This window comes from Bos indicus, chromosome 8, assembly GCF_029378745.1.
Source record: "Bos indicus isolate NIAB-ARS_2022 breed Sahiwal x Tharparkar chromosome 8, NIAB-ARS_B.indTharparkar_mat_pri_1.0, whole genome shotgun sequence".
Taxonomy (NCBI): Eukaryota; Metazoa; Chordata; class Mammalia; order Artiodactyla; family Bovidae; genus Bos; species Bos indicus.
In genome coordinates, this window is record NC_091767.1 from 1,321,407 (window position 1) to 1,342,726 (window position 21,320).

At 39.3% G+C, this 21,320-nt stretch overlaps 1 protein-coding gene across 5 annotated transcripts in view; it reads right to left on the minus strand.

Annotated features, from left to right (window-relative positions):
- Positions 1-21,320, minus strand: part of NEK1 (NIMA related kinase 1) — a 133,846-nt gene that overhangs the window by 60,521 nt on the left and 52,005 nt on the right. For all 5 annotated transcript variants that reach the window (XM_070794355.1, XM_070794353.1, XM_070794352.1 and 2 more), the window contains one exon: positions 14,229-14,331. In XM_070794355.1, the coding sequence (XP_070650456.1) occupies positions 14,229-14,331 (103 nt within the window). The remainder of the gene's footprint in view (positions 1-14,228; positions 14,332-21,320) is intronic.

Consider the following 21,320-nt stretch of genomic DNA (forward strand, 5'->3'; position numbering starts at 1 on the left):
ACAGCCTTGCAAATATATACAAAATTCTGATAAATATAAGACAAAATAATTTTTTAAAGTGCATTTTTCAAGGTAAAATCCCAAACAAGCTTTTTTTTTCTCTCTTTACTACAAAATGTGGGGATTTACATTAAGCAGGTCTTTCCGGCATCAAGACTGCTGGGCTAAGGAGGGTTTCTTGCATGAGATGCAGGGCTGACTGACTGTGCCTTGTGTGAGAGTCAGGTCCCAGGTTCCTGACTGTTTTCAGAGCAGCTTGCAAAGGTCTCCCTGAGATGTCTGCCACATGCCTCTCCTCAAGACTCCCCAGCTCATTCATCAGAGCTGATGAACTTGGGGAGAGACCATGTTTCCCTGTTTCAGCCCATGCAACATAAATATGCAGTACATACTTACAGCACAGGATCAATAGTTTTCTCACAGCAATAATGGAGTGTCTACTCTATGAAGATACACAAAGGTCACAGAATCAGAAAACTTTATGTAAACTAAGATGCTGCACAAATTAACAGTAACTGTTGCTACAGTTAACCACCATCCCCTCCTAAGCAGGAAACCAACACAGTGGCGGTAGAAGCATGTTTACTCTTGCCCTGGAATCTCTACCACATCCTCAGCCATAGCCCACAAATCAACAAGGCAACAGAAAGGAACCATGAGCTCTCTCCATGAAGATAAGCAAGATGGAATCTCAGGCAAAAACTAGAAACAGTGCCACCAGGGAACTGCAAAGTCTGGTAATGCTGAAGTGTAAGGGATGAAGAAGGGAACAGGAGAATCAAGAGCAATAAAAAAGACAAAGGATAGAAGCCTCGTGGGAAGCTACCCAAGTGTAATTTACCCTATAAACACTAGACAACCACTGAGTAACTCTAAGCAGATGAGCACTGTGTTCAATTTTGCTTTGTTAAAAGCCACTATATTATACTAATTTGTTACACAGAAAAACAAAAACAAAAGCCTAATACAAGGAACAAAAAGATTATATTTTGATTAAAAAAAAAGTCAATGAACCAAAAAAACCCAGTAATTTTAAATGTGCTCATGCTTTTTAAAAATAAAAAAATAGAAAGGAAAACCTCACAGAACTGAAAGGAAAAACAGATACATCTACAATTATATTTGAAGACTTCAACTCTCCTACCTTAATATCAAACATATTGGCATACTGTCAGCACAGATCAAGAAGGACTGAAAAGCACCATTAACTCACTGTGTCTAACTGAAATACACAGTACTCCACCCAACGACAGTAGAGTACATATTTTTTTCAAGTGCATGTGGAACATTCATGAATATAGATCATATCCTAGGTCAAAGTACGAATCCTAACAAATGTAAAATGACTGAAGTTCGAGAAAGTATGTCCTCTGATCATAAAATACAATGGGGAAACAGTTACAGGCAAAAGTAGGAAAACATCCAAACACATGGAAATTAAACAACTCATTTCTAAGTAATTCACAGGCCAAAGAGAAATTTCAAGGGAAATCAGAATGAATTCTGACCTGAATGAAAATGAAAACAGAACACAGCACAATTTGTGGGTGAAATTAATGCAGTGCTACCAATATTAGAAAAGAATAAAAGTCTCATCCTCAGCTATTTAAGCTATAACCTTAAAAAACTAGAAAAGAGCAAAATAAACAGAAATCAAGCAGAAAGAAGATAACACTGTGAATGTACCTCATGCTACCAAATTGTGTATTTTTAAATGATTAAGATAGAAAATTGTATGTTTTAGGTATTTTACCATAATAAAAACATTTTCTTTTTTTTTAGATGGAAACATCCATCCTTCATAGATCATAGAGCTAAAGGTTAAAAGTAGAACTATAAAAAATTTTTTTTAAAGTAGGAGCAAATCTTTACGACTGTTGGATAGGCGGAAAGTTTTTAGACACAATAGCAAAAGCATGATCCATAAACCAGAAATCTGAAAACACTTTATCAAAGTTAATACTTTTTGTTCTGTGAAAAATACTGTTAAGAGAATGATAAGGCAAACTACCACTTAGAAAATACTGGCAAGTTACTTACCAAATAAAAGACTTATCCAGAATATAAAGAACACGCAAAGCTAAACAAATAACAATCAATCAACATCAACAAATTATTCAGACAGGTCTCTAAAGAGGATATAAGGATCACAAATAAGAACATTAAAAGGAATTCAACATTATTAACATTTTGAGAAATGCACATTAAATCACAATGAGATACCCCTATACATAATTAGATGGCCAAAATAAAAAAATAGTGACAATGCCCAATGCTGATGAGGATGCAAAGCAACTGGAACTCTTGTTTACTCCTGGTAGGAAGGTAAAATGGTACAAGAACTCCAGCAAATGGTTTGACTTTTTTGAAAACCCAAGTTAAATATACATGTACCATATGATTCAGTAAACCTACTCCTGGGTATTTACCCAATAAAAACTTAACACTTGTCCAAAAACTTGTAAATCAATGATACAACCAGCAGTACTTATAATCATCAAAAACTAGAAACAACCCAAATGTCCCTCAATGAGTGAATGAATAAACAAACCATAGCACATCCATACAATGGAAATCACTCAAAAATAAAAGAAAAAGTTACTGATAAATGCAATAGCTTGGATGAAAATGATTAAGGTGAGTGAAAGAAGTAAACCAATAAGGTTCATATATCATTATATATACCATACATATCTTTTTGCCTTTTCATACTTTCCAAACAAGGGAAACAGTGACAGACTATTTTCCTGGGCTCCAAAAACACTGCAGATGGTGACTGCAGCTACGAAATTAAAAGATGCTTGCTCCCTGGCAGAGAAGTTATGACCAACCTAGACAGCATGTTAAAAAGCAGAGACATTACTTTGCCAACAAAAGTCCATCTAGTCAAAGCTATGGTTTTTCCAGTGGTCACGTATGGATGTGAGATTTGGACTATAAAGAAAGCTGAGCAGCAAAGAATTGATGCTTTTGAACTGTGGTGTTGGAGAAGACTCTTGAGAGTCCCTTGGACTGCAAGGAGATCCAACCAGTCCATTCTGAAGGAGATCAGTCCTGAATATTCATTGGAAGGACTGATGCTGAAGCTGAAAACTCCAATACTTTGGCCACCTGATGCGAAGAACTAACTCAATGGAAAAGACCCTGCTACTGGGAAAGATTGAAGGCAGGAGGAGAAGGGGACGACAGAGGATGAGATGGTTGGATGGCATCACTGATTTGATGGCCATGGGTTTGAGCAAGCTGCGGCAGTTGGTGATGGACAGGGAAGCCTGGCTGCAGTCCGTGGGGTTGCAAAGTCAGACACAACTGAGTGACTGAACTGAGCTGAACTGATACCACACATATATACCACATAAGATATTCTTGAAAAGACAACACTGTAGTCATGGAGAACAGACAATAGCTGCCAGGCTGTTGATGGTGTAGGGACAGCATGACTATGCTGAGAGACACCAAAAGAGTTTTGGAATTATGGAACTCTTCTATATCCTGACTATGGTGGTGGGTATGTGAATTTATACTTGTGCTAAAATTAATAGAACTGGAGAAGAAAAATAAAGTTGAAGTTATTGTGAAAGTTAAAGTTGCTCAGTTGTATCCGACTGTTTGCGACCCCATGGACTATACAGTCCATGGAATTCTCCAGGCCAGAATACTGGAGTGGGTAGCCGTTCCCTTCTCCAGGGGATCTTCCCAACCCAGGGATCAAACCCAGGTCTCCCACATTGCAGACAGATTCTTTACCAGCTAAGTCACAAGGCAAACCCATTATTGTATTATAATTTAAATAATAAAAGGAAAGTTACTGTATTATAAAAAAGTCATAAGAAAGTGGTATAAGAAAGTTATTGTATTATACATTAAATAATAAAAGGAAATTTAAAAATTAAGGTGCCAATGAAACACCCAGGAAATGATGTCCAGAAGGCAGCTAGACAGCATAGAAGTTAAAGAGTAGTCTGAGTAACTGAGACAGACTGTGAGGTCACTGGTCCCTTGTAGAATGAGATCACTGCAGGGTATTATTTATAGTGAGAAAATAACCAAGGACAGAACACCCCAGAAAATATCAGTCTTTAAAAAGTGAGCAGAAAAGAATCCTGTAGGAAAAGATATTAAGAAATAAAAAAAAACAGAGAAAGAAAAACAAGGAGAATTTGGTACCATAGAAGGTAGTGAAGAAATTTAGAAGCAGTAACTCATGAGACCAAATGTCACAGAAAGGTCAAGTAAGATAAAGACTGAAAACACTGTATTATATCTGAGAAGATGGACAGTGATAACTTCTATATCAACAGGATTCTGAACACTGGGTGAGCAACAATGAAGAGTAGTGCTTCATTCCTTTGAGGGGCCAGCTGTGAAGAGGTCCTCCTAGGAGCAGAAATGTGAGAAACACGAATGTATTTATAGGCTATGCGAGGGCACCAGGGAAGAAGGAAATGATCAGGAGAGAGAGGAAACAAGTGATGGAGTAAGGAGGACCCTCAAGTAAACAGACAGTATGGCACAGAAAATAAAGCCATGAAAGCATGGGTTCTACAGTCAGAACATGGCATTTAAACACGCAATCTACCATTCAGTCTCTGTAAAACCCAAACTGTCATGTTAGCTTCTCTACTTCTGCCTCAGTGAGATATAAGACTGGAACACTACAGAAGCCACCTCAGAGTGCTGCTGTGAGAAGTGAGTTAATACAGGTAGAGAACTCAAAACTATGCCTGACATGTAGTAGTTCAGTTCAGTTCAGCTCAGTCACTCAGTTGTGTCCGACTCTTTGCGACCCCATGGACTGCAGCACGCCAGGCCTCCCTGTCCATCACCAACTCCCGGAGTTTACGCAAACTCATGTCCATTGAGATGGTGATGTCATCCAACCATCTCATCCTCTATTGTCCCCTTCTCCTCCCGCCTTCAGTCTTTCCCAGCATCAGGGTCTTTTCAAATGAGTCAGTTCTTTACACCAGGTGGCCAAAGTATTGGAGTTTTCAGCTTCAGCATCAGTCCGTCCAATGAATATTCAGGACTGATTTCCTTTAGGATGGACCGGTTGGATCTCCTTGCAGTCCAAGGGACTCTGAAGAGTCTTCTCCAACACCACAGTTCAAAAGCATCAATTCTTTGCCGCTCAGCTTTCTGTATAGTCCAACTCTCACATCCATACATGACCACTGGAAAAACCATAGCTTTGACTAGATGCATTGGCAAAGTAATGTCTCTGCTTTTTAATATGCTGTCTAGCTTGGTTATAACTTTTCTTCCAAGAAGCAAAGGTCTTTTAATTTCATGGCTGCAGTCACCATCTGCAGTGATTTTGGAGCCCCCAAAAAATAAAGTCTCTAACCATTTCCACTGTTTCCTCATCTATTTGCCATGAAGTGATAGGACCAGATGCCATGATCTTAGTTTTCTGAATGTTGAGTTTTAAGCCAACTTTTTCATTCTCCTCTTTCACTTTCATCAAAAGGCTCTCTAGTTCTTCACTTTCTGCCATAAGGGTAGTGTCATCTGCATTATCTGAGGTTATTGATATTTCTCCCGGCAATCTTGATTCCAGCTTATGCTTCATCCAGTCCAGCATTTCTCATGATGTACTCTGCATGTAAGTTAAATAAGTAGGGTGACAATATACAGCCTTGACGTACTCCTTTCCCGGTTTGGAACCAGTCTGTTGTTCCATGTCCAGTTCTAATTGTTGCTTCCTGACCTGCATGACTTCTTAAGAGGCAGGTCAGGTGGTCTGGTATTCCCATCTCTTTCAGAATTTTCCACAGTTTGTGATGATCCACAAAATCAAAGGCTTTGGCATAGTCAACAAAGCAGAAGTAGATGTTTCTCTGGCGCTGTCTTGCTTTTTCAGTAATCCAGCGGATGTTGGCAATTTGATCTCTGGTTCCTCTGTCTTTTCTAAAACCAGCTTGAATATCTGGAAGTTCACAGTTCACGTACTGCTGAAACATGGCTTGGAAAATTTTCAGCATTACTTTACTAGCATGTAAGATGAGTGCAATTGTGTGGTAGTTTGAGCATTCTTTGGCACAGTACACACCCAGTAAATTGACCAATGTCAACAGTTAGTAGCCTTATAATCATCAAATAGGATGGAATGGGAAGAATGGAATGGGAAGATTACTTCTGAACAGAAGAAATTATATCCTCCTGAGACTGGAGAAAACAAGCAAATACTGGGTATAATTATAGATAAATTTATAAGTATGGAGGGATAGCTCTGACAGCTCAGTTGGTAAAGAATCCACCTGCAATGCCCTGGTTTGATTCCTGGGTTGGGAAGATCTGCTAGAGAAGCAATAGGCTACCCACTGCAGTATTCCTGGACTTCCCTTGTGGCTCAATTGGTAAAGAATCCACCTGCAATGTGGGAGACCTGGGATCGATCCCTGGGTTGGGAAGATACCCTGGAGAAGGGAAAAGCTACCCACTCCAGTATTCTGGCCTAGATAATTCCATGGGTTGTATAGTCCATGGGGTCGCAAAGAGTTGGATACGACTGAGCAACTTTCATTTCACTTTTAAATATGGAGGCAGAAAAATCTGATGAAATGTGGGGTTCATAAGCCAACTTTCTCTGTAATGATTATCTTCACAGAGAAGGAAGAAGGACGAAATCATTGAGCAAATGGACAAGGGGATAGGCTGCTGACCATGGAGATTTAACGGAGTGCTGAAAAGGACCACACTTCTGAAACTAGAAGCCATAAATCCATCTAACACTAGCCATCACAGCTGTCACTTTCTCCAGCAGTGTTCAGAAACCTGAGTTGAAAAATATTACTAACTGAGTTACACATAATAGAGAGGGATATGCCAACTCAGAAAGAAGGGCTCCCAGGAGCATGGGCTAGTCAGTTCAGTGACTCCCAAGAGTTTTCAAATCATCTCTTTTAGAAACCACACAAACGTCCATCAACTGAGGATTGAATAAACAATTTAAGGTATACTCACATGATGGAATAAGACTTAGGAATAAAAAAGAACTAAGGATACACACCACCCCAAAACCATATATACTGTAAGATATTTCTATATGAAATTCTAGAAGAAACAAGAGCACAGCCTATGGCTGGCAGCAGACTGACTGCAAAGAGGCAGGAGGAAACTTCCTCCTCCTGTTTAGTTGAGATATGTGTGTAGTTGCTAAGTCGTGTCCAACTCTTTGCGATCCCATGGACTGTAGTCTGCCAGGTTACTCTGTCCATGGGATTCTCCAGGCCAAAATACTGGAGCGGGATGACATTTCCTTTTCCGGGGGAACTTTCACCCAGGGAATGAACTCAGGTCTCCCACATTGTAAGTGGATTCTTTACCATCTGAGCCACCAGGGAAGCCTGGTTTTATTGAGATACAATTGCCATATAACATCATTAGTTTAAGGTGCACAAAATAATTTAATATATGCATACACTGAGAAAGGATCACTATGGTAAGTTTAGTTGTCATCCATCATATCACATTCAATTTTTTTTTTTCTGATGGTAAGAGGAGGAAGCTTTTAAGAAATGATGGAACAGCGCTATCCCGTGACTGTGGCAGGGATTATATGACTACATACTCTTGTTAGCACTCATCCAGACACACACCTAACACTGGTGAATATCACTGTATTTAAACTTCATGTTAATCAACCAATTTTTTACAGAGCTCTGTCTGGACTCCTGGGTAGTGCTCTCCCTCAAGTATGTTGCTAAAGTCAGCTCCTCCACTTCACCTCATCTACTGTCCCTGACACACTCTCTAAAGTCAAAGGCAAAGGGACCATGGAGGGCAGGACTTGGAGAAGGCTCCCAAGATTTCCTGACATTCACCTACTCCCCAGAATTGCAAGCCCTGCACAGATGATCCCCAGGGCTGGGAATACAATGGGGTGTACCCCCAGGACTGAGTCACATTAAATGGGATGCTGCTGCTGCTGCTGCTAAGTCGCTTCAGTCGTGCGACCCCACAGACGGCAGCCCACCAGGCTTCCCTGTTACTGGGATTCTCCAGGCAAGAACACTGGAGTGGGTTGCCATTTCCTTCTTCAATGCATGAAACAACTAATCTCAAAAATATACAAGCAACTCCTACAGCTCAATTCCAGAAAAATAAATGACCCAATCAAAAAATGGGCCAAAGAACTAAATAGACATTTCTCCAAAGAAGACATACAGATGGCTAACAAACACATGAAAAGATGCTCAACATCACTCATTATCAGAGAAATGCAAATCAAAACCACTATGAGGTACCATTTCACACCAGTCAGAATGGCTGCTATCCAAAAGTCTACAAATAATAAATGCTGGAAAGGGTGTGGAGAAAAGGGAACCCTCTTACACTGTTGGTGGGAATGCAAACTAGTACAGCCACTATGGAGAACAGTGTGGACATTCCTTAAAAAACTGGAAATAGAACTGCCTTATGATCCAGCAATCCCACTGCTGGGCATACACTCTGAGGAAACCAGAGTTGAAAGAGACACATGTACCCCAATGTTCATCGCAGCACTGTTTATAATAGCCAGGACATGGAAGCAACCTAGATGCCCATCAGCAGATGAATGGATGAGAAAGCTGTGGTACATATACACAATGGAGTATTACTCAGCCATTAAAAAGAATACATTTGAATCAGTTCTAATGAGGTGGATGAAACTGGAGCCTATTATACAGAGTGAAATAAGCCAGAAGGAAAAACATAAATACAGTATACTAACGCATATATATGGAATTTAGAAAGATGGTAACAATAACCCAGTGTACGAGACAGCGAAAGAGACACTGATGTATAGAACAGTCTTATGGACTCTGTGGGAGAGGGAGAGGGTGGGAAGATTTGGGAGAATGACATTGAAACATGTAAAATATCATGTAAGAAACGAGTTGCCAGTCCAGGTTTGATGCACGATACTGGATGCTTGGGGCTAGTGCACTGGGACGACCCAGAGGGATGGTATGGGAAGGGAGGAGGGAGGAGGGTTCAGGATGGGGAACACATGTATACCTGTGGCGGATTCATTTTGATATTTGGCAAAACATACAATTATGTAAAGTTTAAAAATAAAATAAAATTAAAAAAAAAAAGAAAAGAAAAGTGAAAGTGAAGTCGCTCAGTCGTGTCCGACTCTTCGTGACCCCATGGACTGCAGCCTACCAGGCTCCTCTGATGAGTGGCATTAAAACAGTGGGTTGACCATTAAGTGCCGAGTTTCCCTGGCTGGTTGAAGAAGCAGGAGGCAGGGAGTTGATTCACATGGAGTTCTTTGCTGCTGAGATTATGTGGCAAACAACTGAGCATGGTCTCAGTCAATCTCTCCAATAGCGAAAGCCTGATTCCCACAGCAGAGGGAGGGACGGCCTGCTGACACCACGAAGGCACAGCTGCTGACACCGCTACCTGGGCTTCAGGAGACGAGGGGCAGAGGACAATCACAATGTGCCAGAGTCCTGGCCTGGAGAAACAGTGGGTCATAAATCTCTGTTGCTCTTAGGCTCCTTGGTTTACGGTAATTTGTCACAAAGCATGGAAAAGGAGAGATCAATTTTAAACAGGCCCTCCATCTCATCATAAAAATGTTTCAATTTAGAACTTAAAATCTGCGAGACCTTTTCTCCCCACTCAGCCCTTGCTTCTGGTTCTCTGGCTCGGTCTCCAGTGTACATATTCTTGTCTAACTCGAGACTCTAAACTACTCCAGAGACAAACTATGTCTGGTTAAGCTTTAATTAAGTAGTCTTCAATCAGTTAATTAACCTACTGTCCCCAAAATGTTTAACACACTGCCTTTGTTATTTAATTAGTGAATAAAACAATACACACCCAAATACACCAAAAAGTAAAAATTCTTCACTTTTCTAAAGTTTTATGTATGTATATATATTGTCACCTAGGGAACGAAGAAATCCTAAATAGCTTAAAAAAATGAATCTTGAAAAGTCATATAAAAATCACTTATCTCTAAAGCAAAATTTTTTAAAAGACTTAGTTGGGTGCATTTATTTATTAATTGGCCATGTAGCATGTGGGGTCTTAGCTCCCGGACCAGGGATTGAGCCTGCGTCCCCTGCAGTGATAGCATTAAATCTTAACCACTGGACTGCCAGGGAGGTCCCTAAAGCACGTTTTTTTAAAAATAACACAACAAAGTGAAAATAACAATTTCTGACTGTAAGATGGAAGAACAACACCATGGCCTCTCTTCCTGCAAAATTCTAGACTAGAGAAGTTGCTGTGTTAAGTGAATGCATATCAGCACTCAAAAACAAGCAAAACTCTGGGCAGTCCCAAGAATGGAAGGAACCCAGAGGTGAGGCAAGTACACAAATGGGTTTATGATGACAAGTGACACAAGCACAGCACGTGGGGCGAGGCCTCAGCGAGGGGGTGTGAAGGGGCCAGTAGCCACATGCTTCCAGAAGAGCTCGCCTGGCCCCAGCAGCTCCCTGAAGACACTAATGACAAGAGAGTTGGAGGGAAAGGCCAGGCCAGTGCTCCAGGTGACTGGTGATACCAGGAAGGAAGGGGCTCTCCAAAGCCCAGAAAATAAGCTGCCAGGGATTTGCTTGGCAGAACAGCAATGTGTCCCACCTGGTGTCTACTCTGACGGAAAACTGGGCAGAGGACTGAGCAGAGCAGCATGTACCATCTTGCCAGGGGCCCACCCGAACAGAGGCAATGAAGAGTGAAACAGAGAGCTCCATACGTGACTACACCAGCAAGAACACCAACCGTGCAAGGAACACCAGTACCATGAAACAGGACACAGACTTAGAACACTGAAGACACCAACACTGCCAAGAGAGCACCAAGAACAAGACCCTACAATACCTAGAGTACTACAAGAGAAATGAGCACATGATCAAGGAGTCTTCAAGGAAAACTAAGTAGCTTCATGGACATGAAAATACAAGTTTCTAAAGTTAAGAGAATCTCATTGGATAGGCTGAAGAGCACAGCAGACAAAATGAAAGAATGTATTATGAGCTGAAATTTGGGCTAGGAATCCTTCCAAAAGAGTAAGAAGGGAGGAGGGGATTAAAAAAAGAAACAGAAGAACAGAACAAAAGACATTTGAGGCAGAGGTTCCAATCTATTCATTTAATAGGAGCTCTGTCAAGGAGAAAAAGGAGAAGCAGCAATACCTGAAGAAATGGTAACTGAGAATGTCCCAGAACTAAAGGTGAGTGTTCAGACTGAGAGCATCTGATTAGCATCAAGTCAGGTCAATCAAAAAGGACAAACTGATAAATACTCAAGTGATTATTTCAGAATATGAAAGGTAGAAACAAATAGTCCAACATGCTTTCAGAGATGAAAATCCCTTATAGAGGAGCACAAAGAACAGCGTCACCATGCTCACGAGTCACAATGAGATGATGATAAGGCAGCAGCTTTAATGTGGTCTGGGGGGAGCCTGTAACCTGGATTCTTCATCCAGCAAACCACCACCCAAGACTTCACCTGCAGTCAGTAACACAGACCAGATGTGCCCTCCCACCTTCAACAAGGAAAGACTGGACAAAGTATATGAAACGATTTTCAACCACAGGCAAATAGGCAGCACAAGACAGTGATCCTTGGGAGGAACAAGTGAGGTAAGCTCAGTCACTGCCCATTTCCAGGCTGCAGCACAGGGAGAGGGGGTCCCTGAGCCAAGGAAAGGGCAGTCAGAGTGTGGGAGGTGGAGGAGCACTAACATCTGCAGGAAGAGAGTGCTGGAAGCTGCAGAGGTTTCCTCTGAGTGACAATTAGCCTGACCTCACCAAATCCTGGGTCAGGAAGAGACCCTGGAGAAGGAATAGGCTACCCACTGCAGTGTTCCTGGGCTTCCCTGGTGGCTCAGATGGTAAAGAATTGGCCTGCAATGCAGGAGACCTGGGTTCGACCCCTGGGTTGGGAAGATCCCTGGAGGATGGCATGGCAACCCACTCCAGTATTCTTGTCTGGAGAATCCCCATGGACAGGGGAGCCTGGAGGGCTACAGTCCATGGGGTCGCAAAGAGTTGGACACAAATGAGCGACTGAGCAAAACACCAATTCCTCAGGCTCACTGAGGGCTGGGAACACGCCATGCTTCTAACAGCCAGATTGGAAAGGTCTTCAAGTCAACAGAGTATTGGAGGACACCAACATAGTATCATAGCACTAGGGCACTGCCTCAGTGGTGCAGCCAAGTGAGTCCTAGATCAATGGCTGTGCTCCACCTGCCCAGCAAAGCTTAGAGGCAAGCCCTGAAAGACTCAAACTACCTTTAACTAACAACACTGCACCCCAGGGTAAAGTCTCCGCACAGTTAAATACAAAAAATCCAAGATAAAATACACAGTGTCTGGCATCCAACCACAAACTACCAGGTGGGTAAAGAAGCAGGAAAAGATGACCAAAATGAGAAGAAAAATAGCCAACAGACTCAGAAATGACAAAGAGGGAAGAATTGGTAGACAAGGTGATTAAGAAGGCTATAATAACTACATTCCACATGTTCAAGAAAGGAGAGAAAAGCGTTAAGTATTATATAGACAGACATGGAAAGTATAAAAATGACCCAAATAAACTTTAAGAGAAAAAAAAAAGTATCTTAAAAATACATGTCTGGATGGGGTTAAAAGGAGAGCAGATTGCAAAAAGCAAACAAAAAGACTAGTGAACATGAAGATTTAGCAACAGAAGCTACCCAAAATGAAACATTGGAAAAGGACCAAAAAGAGATGAACAGAGCATCAGTGAGCTGACGTATAGGTGCTGAACACCCAGAGGAAAAAGAAGAGGAGAACAAAAAAAATTTTTGAAGAAATAATGGCTGAATTTTTCCAAGCTACATCATAATCAAGTCATTTTCAGTGATAAAGAGGAAATGTTAAAAACCATTAAAGGAAAAGACAAATCAAACACTGAGGAAAACGTAAGAACGCCAGCAGACTTCTGGTCAGAACAGGACTGCCAGGATGTAAGTGGAGAAACATTTTAAAGAATGGACAGAGAAAGAACTCTCAATGCAGAATACTATTTTCAGAAAAAATATTTTTCAAAAAAGAAGGCAAAATGTTTTTTCAGACATATAAATGCTAAGCAAATTCAACAGTAGACCACTACTACAAATTAACATTTAAGTGTGAAGACAAAATAAGTACATTTCCAACAAATCTTGGACAATTTCTCTCTGAAAGGTTCCAAGAGTCATCTCCATCATGAAGACAATAAACTCAGGGGAGGACAGTAGATGTAAGAAACAGCTCTGAGGTGAGAAATGTGTACATCTTGCTAAGTCTAATAATTGTTTGAAAATATTTCTAATTAATATCTGTAACTAAAATTCCAGATGCTGTTAACATGGGAAAAACAGGGCAAGGGAAAATAAAGCAGGTTCTCTTCTGTCCACAGAAAGGATACATATACATATTAATTCCAGATACTAGAAAAACAAGCTGATGGGTGTTAAAAATATAAAGGGGGTAATCATTAAAAAATTTACTATTTTTCAATAATATTATTTCAAAGAAAAAATATCCTAAATTGGAATAATTATATTAACTCGTAATGATGTTACTTATCAACTTATAGTAGATGTAACCATAAAAAAACATTTAACTATACAATTGACCTATTTCCTACATAAGTGTGCTGCTTCACGGGGTGCTGAGCTGACAGAAAAAATCACCATTTGTTCTGTGGAGAAAAGGTGAAAAGGCAGTGTGCCACAATTGTGAATATGTGCGTATCAAAACCAACATCTACTAAAACGATCATTTAAAAACTGTTAGTATTTTCTTGAATACATGACTTATTCAGTTACCTGACTGAATAATTAGAGGATTTAAAATACATTTGGTCCTAATTTGCTTTTGAGTAAATGCATAGTTACATGTATATCTATCCAAATGTTTGTTTCTCATTTTTCTTCTACAATTCTTTGCTAAAGGATTTAAAACAAAAAGCATCTAGGGCCAAAAAAAGCAATGTAAGAACTTATTTAACCTAAATATCTGGGTTGCTATACCTACTCTGACTCTTTTAAAAGGAAGAATGCAACTATGAACTTTCAATTAACTAAGGCAACAACAGAACTTCACACTTGGCATAAAAGAAATTGCACAAAGAGAGGTTTAACACCCTGCAAATGTTCAGAGGTAGTGTTTGAAAAGGATGGTGACTCTTGTCATTTATACCTACCTTGTTTCAGTTCTTCACTCTAAACACTATGTTCAAAAATCTCAAAAACAAAATCCTACCATATGCCCCTCGGCCCGAGCTTTGTTCTGCTTTGCTTCCCGTCTTCGCTGTAGAAACTCTTCTACTTGTTTTGCTCTTTCCATAGCTGGCTGCCCCTTCTGCCTGAGGAATTTGGACAAACAGCAAAACTAAAAATTCTGAACATCAAATATTACAGAAAGTTTAAAATTACACGGAAATATTTTCTTTAGAAATATCTGCAAAATATGAAGGCTGATATGAAGTCAAGTCTTCCTATTTAATGCATCAATAGCTACACACATATCAGTTATCAACTACCTAAATCAGTCACTATTATTTTAAAAAGGGGCAAAATCTACGCTACTATACCAAATCTTAACAAGTCTTCTTTTGTGTTTATTTAATCTATGCTACTTATAGACACATAAAATTATTTCAGACCATACTTATAGAAGACTCTCCATAGTTTCCAAGTAGTTAAGCTTATTTCAGAACTCTGCATCAAATATATTGATCAGTAGAAAAGTAAGATTAAAGCTGCAAAGTAGCAACTTCAAAGGTCATCAAAAATAATGAAAAGTTTGTGTGAATTTTAAAAATTAGGGTAAAAAGTGAAATCTGAATTCCTTGTATGTCATAACTATTAAAAAGTAAAATGGACAGATTGGGGGAAAATCTAAAAGCACATTTATTTGTTTCAATCTTTTCTGATTATGTTTCTGTAACTTTCTCTGACAGCTACAAAAGAATGTAAACATGTTGGGCTTAGACAACAATGAAAAAATATCAGTAACATTTCAAGGTACCGAGAATAATCAAAATCACAAAAGTACCCCAACCCCCAGTTAGGGGTTGGGGGTTGGGAGTTAGTGTTAAATGGGGACAGACTTTCAGTTTAGGAAGGTAAAAATTAGGGAGATGGATGATGGTGAGAGTTGAACAACATGAAAGTACTTAGTGACACAGAACTGTACAGTTAAATATGGTTAAAACAGTATGTTTTATGGGGCTTCCCTGATGGCTCAGTGGTAAAGAACGTGCCTGCAATGCAGGAGACACAGGAGATGCGGGTTTGATCCCTGGGTCAGGAAGATTCCCCAAGAGAAGGAAATAATAACTCACTCCAGTATTCTTGCCTGGAAAATCTCATGGACAGAGGAGTCTGGCAGGTTATAGTCCCTGGGGTCACAAAGAGTCAGAGACAACTGAACATGCACGCACACATATGGAACTTTCCAAGTATTTCCTTGTATTTTCCAAGTCACATTTTGAACATCTAATACATACTATGCCTGTTACCGTGTGCTAAGCAAGAAAGATACAAAAATACATAAAACCAACTCCCCGTAAACAAAGAACTCACTGCATAGCATCAACTGCAGTAATTTGTAAGTAAGGAAGAAAGATCAGGGAGTTATTAGCTGTGCATCTTGGATATTGGCTATGAAAGTGCACCAACTTCCTATAGTGTAGGACCATGTGTCTAGGACCATAATTATGTTCAGAAAAATACATGAAATAATGCCTTCTCTCTTCCAATAAACATTTCTGATTTTCATACCCCAGTCATTTCTTTTATATGTTAACAATTACAATTGACCATTGACCACCACAAGTTTGAACCACGTGGGTCCACTTATTATGGGTATTTTGCAATAGTAAATACTACAGGACTAGTGGCATCCTGTGGTTGGATGGCAATCACCAACTCAATGCACATGAGTTTGAGCAAACTCTGGGAGATAGTAAAGGATTGGGAAGCCTGGGGTTGCAAAGAGTCCAACACGACTGAGCAACTAAATAACATGTCCATAGTTGGTTGAATCCACAGATGCAGGGGAACCTCAGAATGGAGGGATGACTATAAGTATAAGCAGATTAACTCCTGTATTGCTCAAGGGTCAACTGTACTGAGATATATAAAAATTTGAAATGTGAAATTAAGCTGTAAAAATTTTAAATGACTCACCATAAAGCTATGGACGATAATGGCCTAAGATTCACTTAACTTACGTAGTGCTTAAAACAGATTCTTGTAAAATTTCACCACCGGAATCTTCTAGGACTAGATGATCTCTATACCTCATTAAGAGCCTTTCCTGGTTACTAATATTGCATTCTGAAACTTGAGCAAATTCTCTGATGAACTCTAGGAGTTTTTTGGTAGTGTTTTTAGGACTTTCTATGTATAAGACCATATCATCCATAAACATTGACAGCTTTGGTGCTCTTCCAATTTGGATTCCTTTTATTTCTTTTTCTTCTCTGATTGCTATGGCTAGGACAATGTCCTTCATATATATAGGCAAGGCTGTTACAGCCCCGTTTATATAAGACTGGCCTAAAGAGGGCAGATAAACTTTCAAAGAGTATGACACACAGACATGTCACCTGAAACTGTGTCTACTGATAAGGCTCTTATGAGGAGTCCTGGATGCTTACACAACTGCATACAATTAGACAGAATCTCTGCTTTGTATCCTGATGGAACTGACTTCATCTTTTACCCTTTACATAAGTAAAACACTGATAACATTTTTATGCTTGATTTCCCATCCTAAGATAGTATGTCCACTGTCAGTGTGGGCCTTCAACTGACATACAATAATTTATATTCACTGACTGATCTGATTCACTAAATCAAATAATTCAAATACTTTAGCAGAAACAAATTATTTTAATAAGAACATGACCACACACATAACAGCTTTGATTAAAAGAATGTTCACACCATTTATGTATATATAGATCTATTTTATTTACTTATGTAATCTATTTAAGTTCTGCTTTATTGAATGGCTTTTCCTAAACTAGTTTAAATGATCAAGTACACATAATCCACTGCTTTTAATCACACACTTAAAACCTGTAGTGATTTTTGCTTACTATTATTTCTTTTTTATTCTCATTTATCACTGAGTATCAACTATTACCAATAATGTATCTGTATCTGAAGATATAAAATGTATAAAATGGAATTCCAGGAATGCAGGGTGTGTCCAACATATAAAAATCTATCAAAGGAATTTTGTTGTTTTCAGTCACTCAGTTGTGTCCAGCTCTTTGCAATCCCACAGACTACAGCAGCCCAGGCTTCCCTGTCCACCACCAACTCCCAGAGCTTGCTCAAACTCATGTCCATTGAGTTGGTAATGCCATCCAACCACCTCATCCTCTGTCGTCCCCTTCTCCTCCTGCCTTCAATCTTTCCCAGCATCAGGTTTTTTTCTAATGAGTCAGCTCTTTGCATCAGGAGGCCAAAGTACCGGAGCTTCAGCTTCAGCATCAGTCTTTCCAATGAATATTCAGGACTGATTTCCTTTAGGATTGACTGATTTGATCTCCATGCAATTCAAAGGACTGTCAAGAGTCTTCTCCGACACCACAATTCAAAAGCATCAATTCTTTAGTGCTTGGCCTTCTTAACACTCCAAATCTTATATCCATATATGACCACTGGAAAAACCATAGATTTGATCAGATGGACCTTTGTCAGAAAAGTAATGTCTCTGATTTTTAATAAGCTGTCTAGGTTGGTCATAGCTTTTCTTCTAAGGAGCATACATTTTTTAATTTCATGGCTGCAGTCACCATCTGCAGTGATTTTGGAGCCCAAGAAAATAAAGTCTGTCACTGTTTCCATTGTTCCCCCATCTATTTGCAATAAAGTGATGGGACTGGATGCCATGATCTTAGTTTTCTGAATGTTGAGTTTTAAGCCAGCGTCTTCATTCTCCTTTCACCTTCATCAAGAGGCTCTTTAATTCCTCTTCACTTTCTGCCATAAGGGTGGTGTCATCTGCATATTTGAGGTTATTGATATTCCTCTCAGCTATCTTGATCCTAGCCTGTGCTTCAACTAGCCCAGCATTTCGCATGATGTACTCTATATATATGTTAAATAAGCAGGGTGACAATACACAGCCTTGATGTACTCCTTTGCCAATTTTGAACCTGTCCATTGTTCCACGTCTGGTTCTAACTGCTGCTTCTTGACCTGCACACAGGTTCTCAGGAGGCAGGTAAGGTGGTCTGGTATTCCCATCTCTTTAAGAATTTTCCACAGTTTATTGTGATCCACACAGTCAAAGGCTTTGGCACAGTCAATGAAGTAGATGTTTTTCTGGAATTCTCTTGCTTTTATTATGATCCAATGGATGTTGGCAATTTGATCTCTGGTTCCTCTGCCTTTTCTAAATCCAGCTTGAACATGTGGAAATTCTTGATTCATGTACTGTTAAAGCCTTGCTTAGAGAATTTTCAGCATTACCTTGCTAGTGTGTAAAGTGAGTGCAATTCTGTAGTAATTTGACTATTCTTTGGCATTGCCTTTGGGATTGGAATGAAAATTGACCTTTTCCAGTCCTGTGGCCACTGTTGAGTTTCCATATTTGCTGGCATATTGAGTGCAGCACTTTCATAGCATCATCTTTTAGGATTTGAAATAGCTCAACTGGAATTCCATCACCTCCACTAGTGTTGTTCATAGTGATGTTTCCTAAGACCTACTTGACTTCGTCTTCCAGGATGTCTGGCTCTAGGTGAGTGATCACACCATCGTGGTTATCTGGGTCATGAAGATCTTTTTTGTATAGTTCTTCTGTGTATTCTTGCCACCTCTTCTTAATATCTTCTGCTTCTGTTAGGTCCATACCATTTCTGTACTTTATTGTGTCCATCTTTGCATGAAATGTCCCCTTGGTATCTCTAATTTTCTTGGAGATATCTCCAGTCTTTCCCATTCTATTGTTTTCCTCTATTTCTTTGCATTGATCACTGAGGAAGGCTTTCTTATTTCTCCTTGCTATTCTTTGGAACTCTACATCCAGATGGATATATCTTGCCTTTTCTCCTTTACCTCTCACTTCTTTTTTCTTCTCTGCTATTTGTAAGGCCTCCTCAGACAACCATTTTGCTTTTTTGCATTTCTTTCTCATGGGGATGGTTTTGATCACTGCCTCATGTATAGTGTTACAAACTGCCGTCCACAGTTCTTCAGGCACTCTTATCAGATTTAATCCCTTGACTCTATTTGTCACTTCCACTGTATGACTTTAACAGATCAGATTTTGGTCATACCTCAATGGCCTAGTGGTTTTCCCTACGTTCTTCAATTTAAGTCTGAATTTTGCAATAAGGAGTTCATGATCTGAGCCACAGTCAGCTCCTGGTCTTGTTTTTGCTGACTGTATAGTAATATACCTTATTAACAGAGGACAAAACTAGTTTATAATTGATTCTATGATTCCTTATAATATTTAGAAATCTATACTGTCTTCATTTTCACACACATTTCCATTTACTACTTAATATATACCAAAAAGAAGAATTCATACTCATATTCTTATCCCCCACTGATGTAGTAGAACAGTACTGAACTGTGAACACAAATTATATATGTGTACAAGGTTCCGAAGGATAGAGGGAAAAAATCAATGAGCTTCTTTACAGTCATTCTGTTCATTAAACATTATTAAGAATTTACATGTGCATATTCTGTTTTAGACAAATTAAACAGACTATATCTCTTGAGCTCCAAAATTATTAACACTTATAATTAGTAGAACACTAATCTAGATTAAGAGTAAAGGAATGATTAACATAAATATTGTATAAGCCACAAATACACAGTAAAAAATTAGGAATTTGGAAAGTGAAATACAGACATTAAAAGGCTAAAAAGAAATAAACTCCTTTTTATCCTGACAAGAAAAAAAGGAGTAACTTATTTTCCATCTTATTATAAATGCATGCATAAGTGGGTCTGGGTAAAGTACCTCATATCTATGACTCAAAACCTTTACTGATACAGGAAATTTAAAAATTTTGAAGGATGATTAAAAATTATTTCAAGAGGTGAAAACATGAAAATAGGCAGCAATCTAGGTAACAGAAATAGTCTGAGTAATGAAAAATGAGTCAATATGGTATAGAAGAGTTGGGGTGGTTCAGGGTTAATGAAATGAAAAAAGGATGCTGAGGGTGTATTCATTAAGCTTCCTCCTCTGTTTAAGTGCCATAATGTCTATCAGAGGAAGCAGAATTGTTGTCAGCTTTACTCAAATAAAGCTATACAGAGAAAAGGGCTTGGGAAAGTAAAAGCTCAGTAAAGTACATATGTTACTTTACTCAAAATAAAAAACAATGGCACTCAAAATAAAAAAACAAAACAGGCACTCAAAGCTTTCAGAAGATGATCTCACATGATTGAGGTTCTAAATGTAAAAGCTAATTGAACCTAAGTTCACCAGTTGTAACAAAATACCACTCTGGTGGGAGAAGCTGACAAGGGTAAAGGGACAGCACATGGTAACCTCTGCACCACCCTCAGTTTTTTTTTTTTTTTAAACTTTACAATATTGTATTGGTTTTGCCAAATATCGAAATGAATCTGCCACAGGTATACATGTGTTCCCAATCCTGAACCCTCCTCCCTCCCCATACCATCCCTCTGGGTCGTCCCAGTGCACCAGCCCCAAGCATCCAGTATCATGCATCGAACCTGGACTGGTGACTCATTTCATATATGATATTATACATGTTTCAATGCCATTCTCCCAAATCATCCCACCCTCTCCCTCTCCCACAGAGTCTAAAAGACTGTTCTATACATCAGTGTCTCTTTTGCTGTCTCATATACAGGATTATTGTTACTATCTTTCTAAATTCCATATATATATGTTAGTATACTGTATTGGTGTTTTTCTTTCTGGCTTACTTCACTCTGTATAATAGGCTCCAGTTTCATCCACCTCATTAGAACTGATTCAAATGTATTCTTTTTAATGGCTGAGTAATACTCCATTGTGTATATGTACCACAGCTTTCTTATCCATTCATCTGCTGATGGACATCTAGGTTGCTTCCATGTCCTGGCTATTATACACAGTGCTGCGATGAACATTGGGGTACATGTGTCTCTTTCAACTCTGGTTTCCTCAGTGTGTATGCCCAGCAGTAGGATTGCTGGGTCATAAGGCAGTTCTATTTCCAGTTTCTTAAGGAATGTCCACACTGTTCTCCATAGTGGCTGTACTAGTTTGCATTCCCACCAACAGTGTAAGAGGGTTCCCTTTTCTCCACACCCTCTCCAGCATTTATTATTTGTAGACTTTTGGATCGCAGCCATT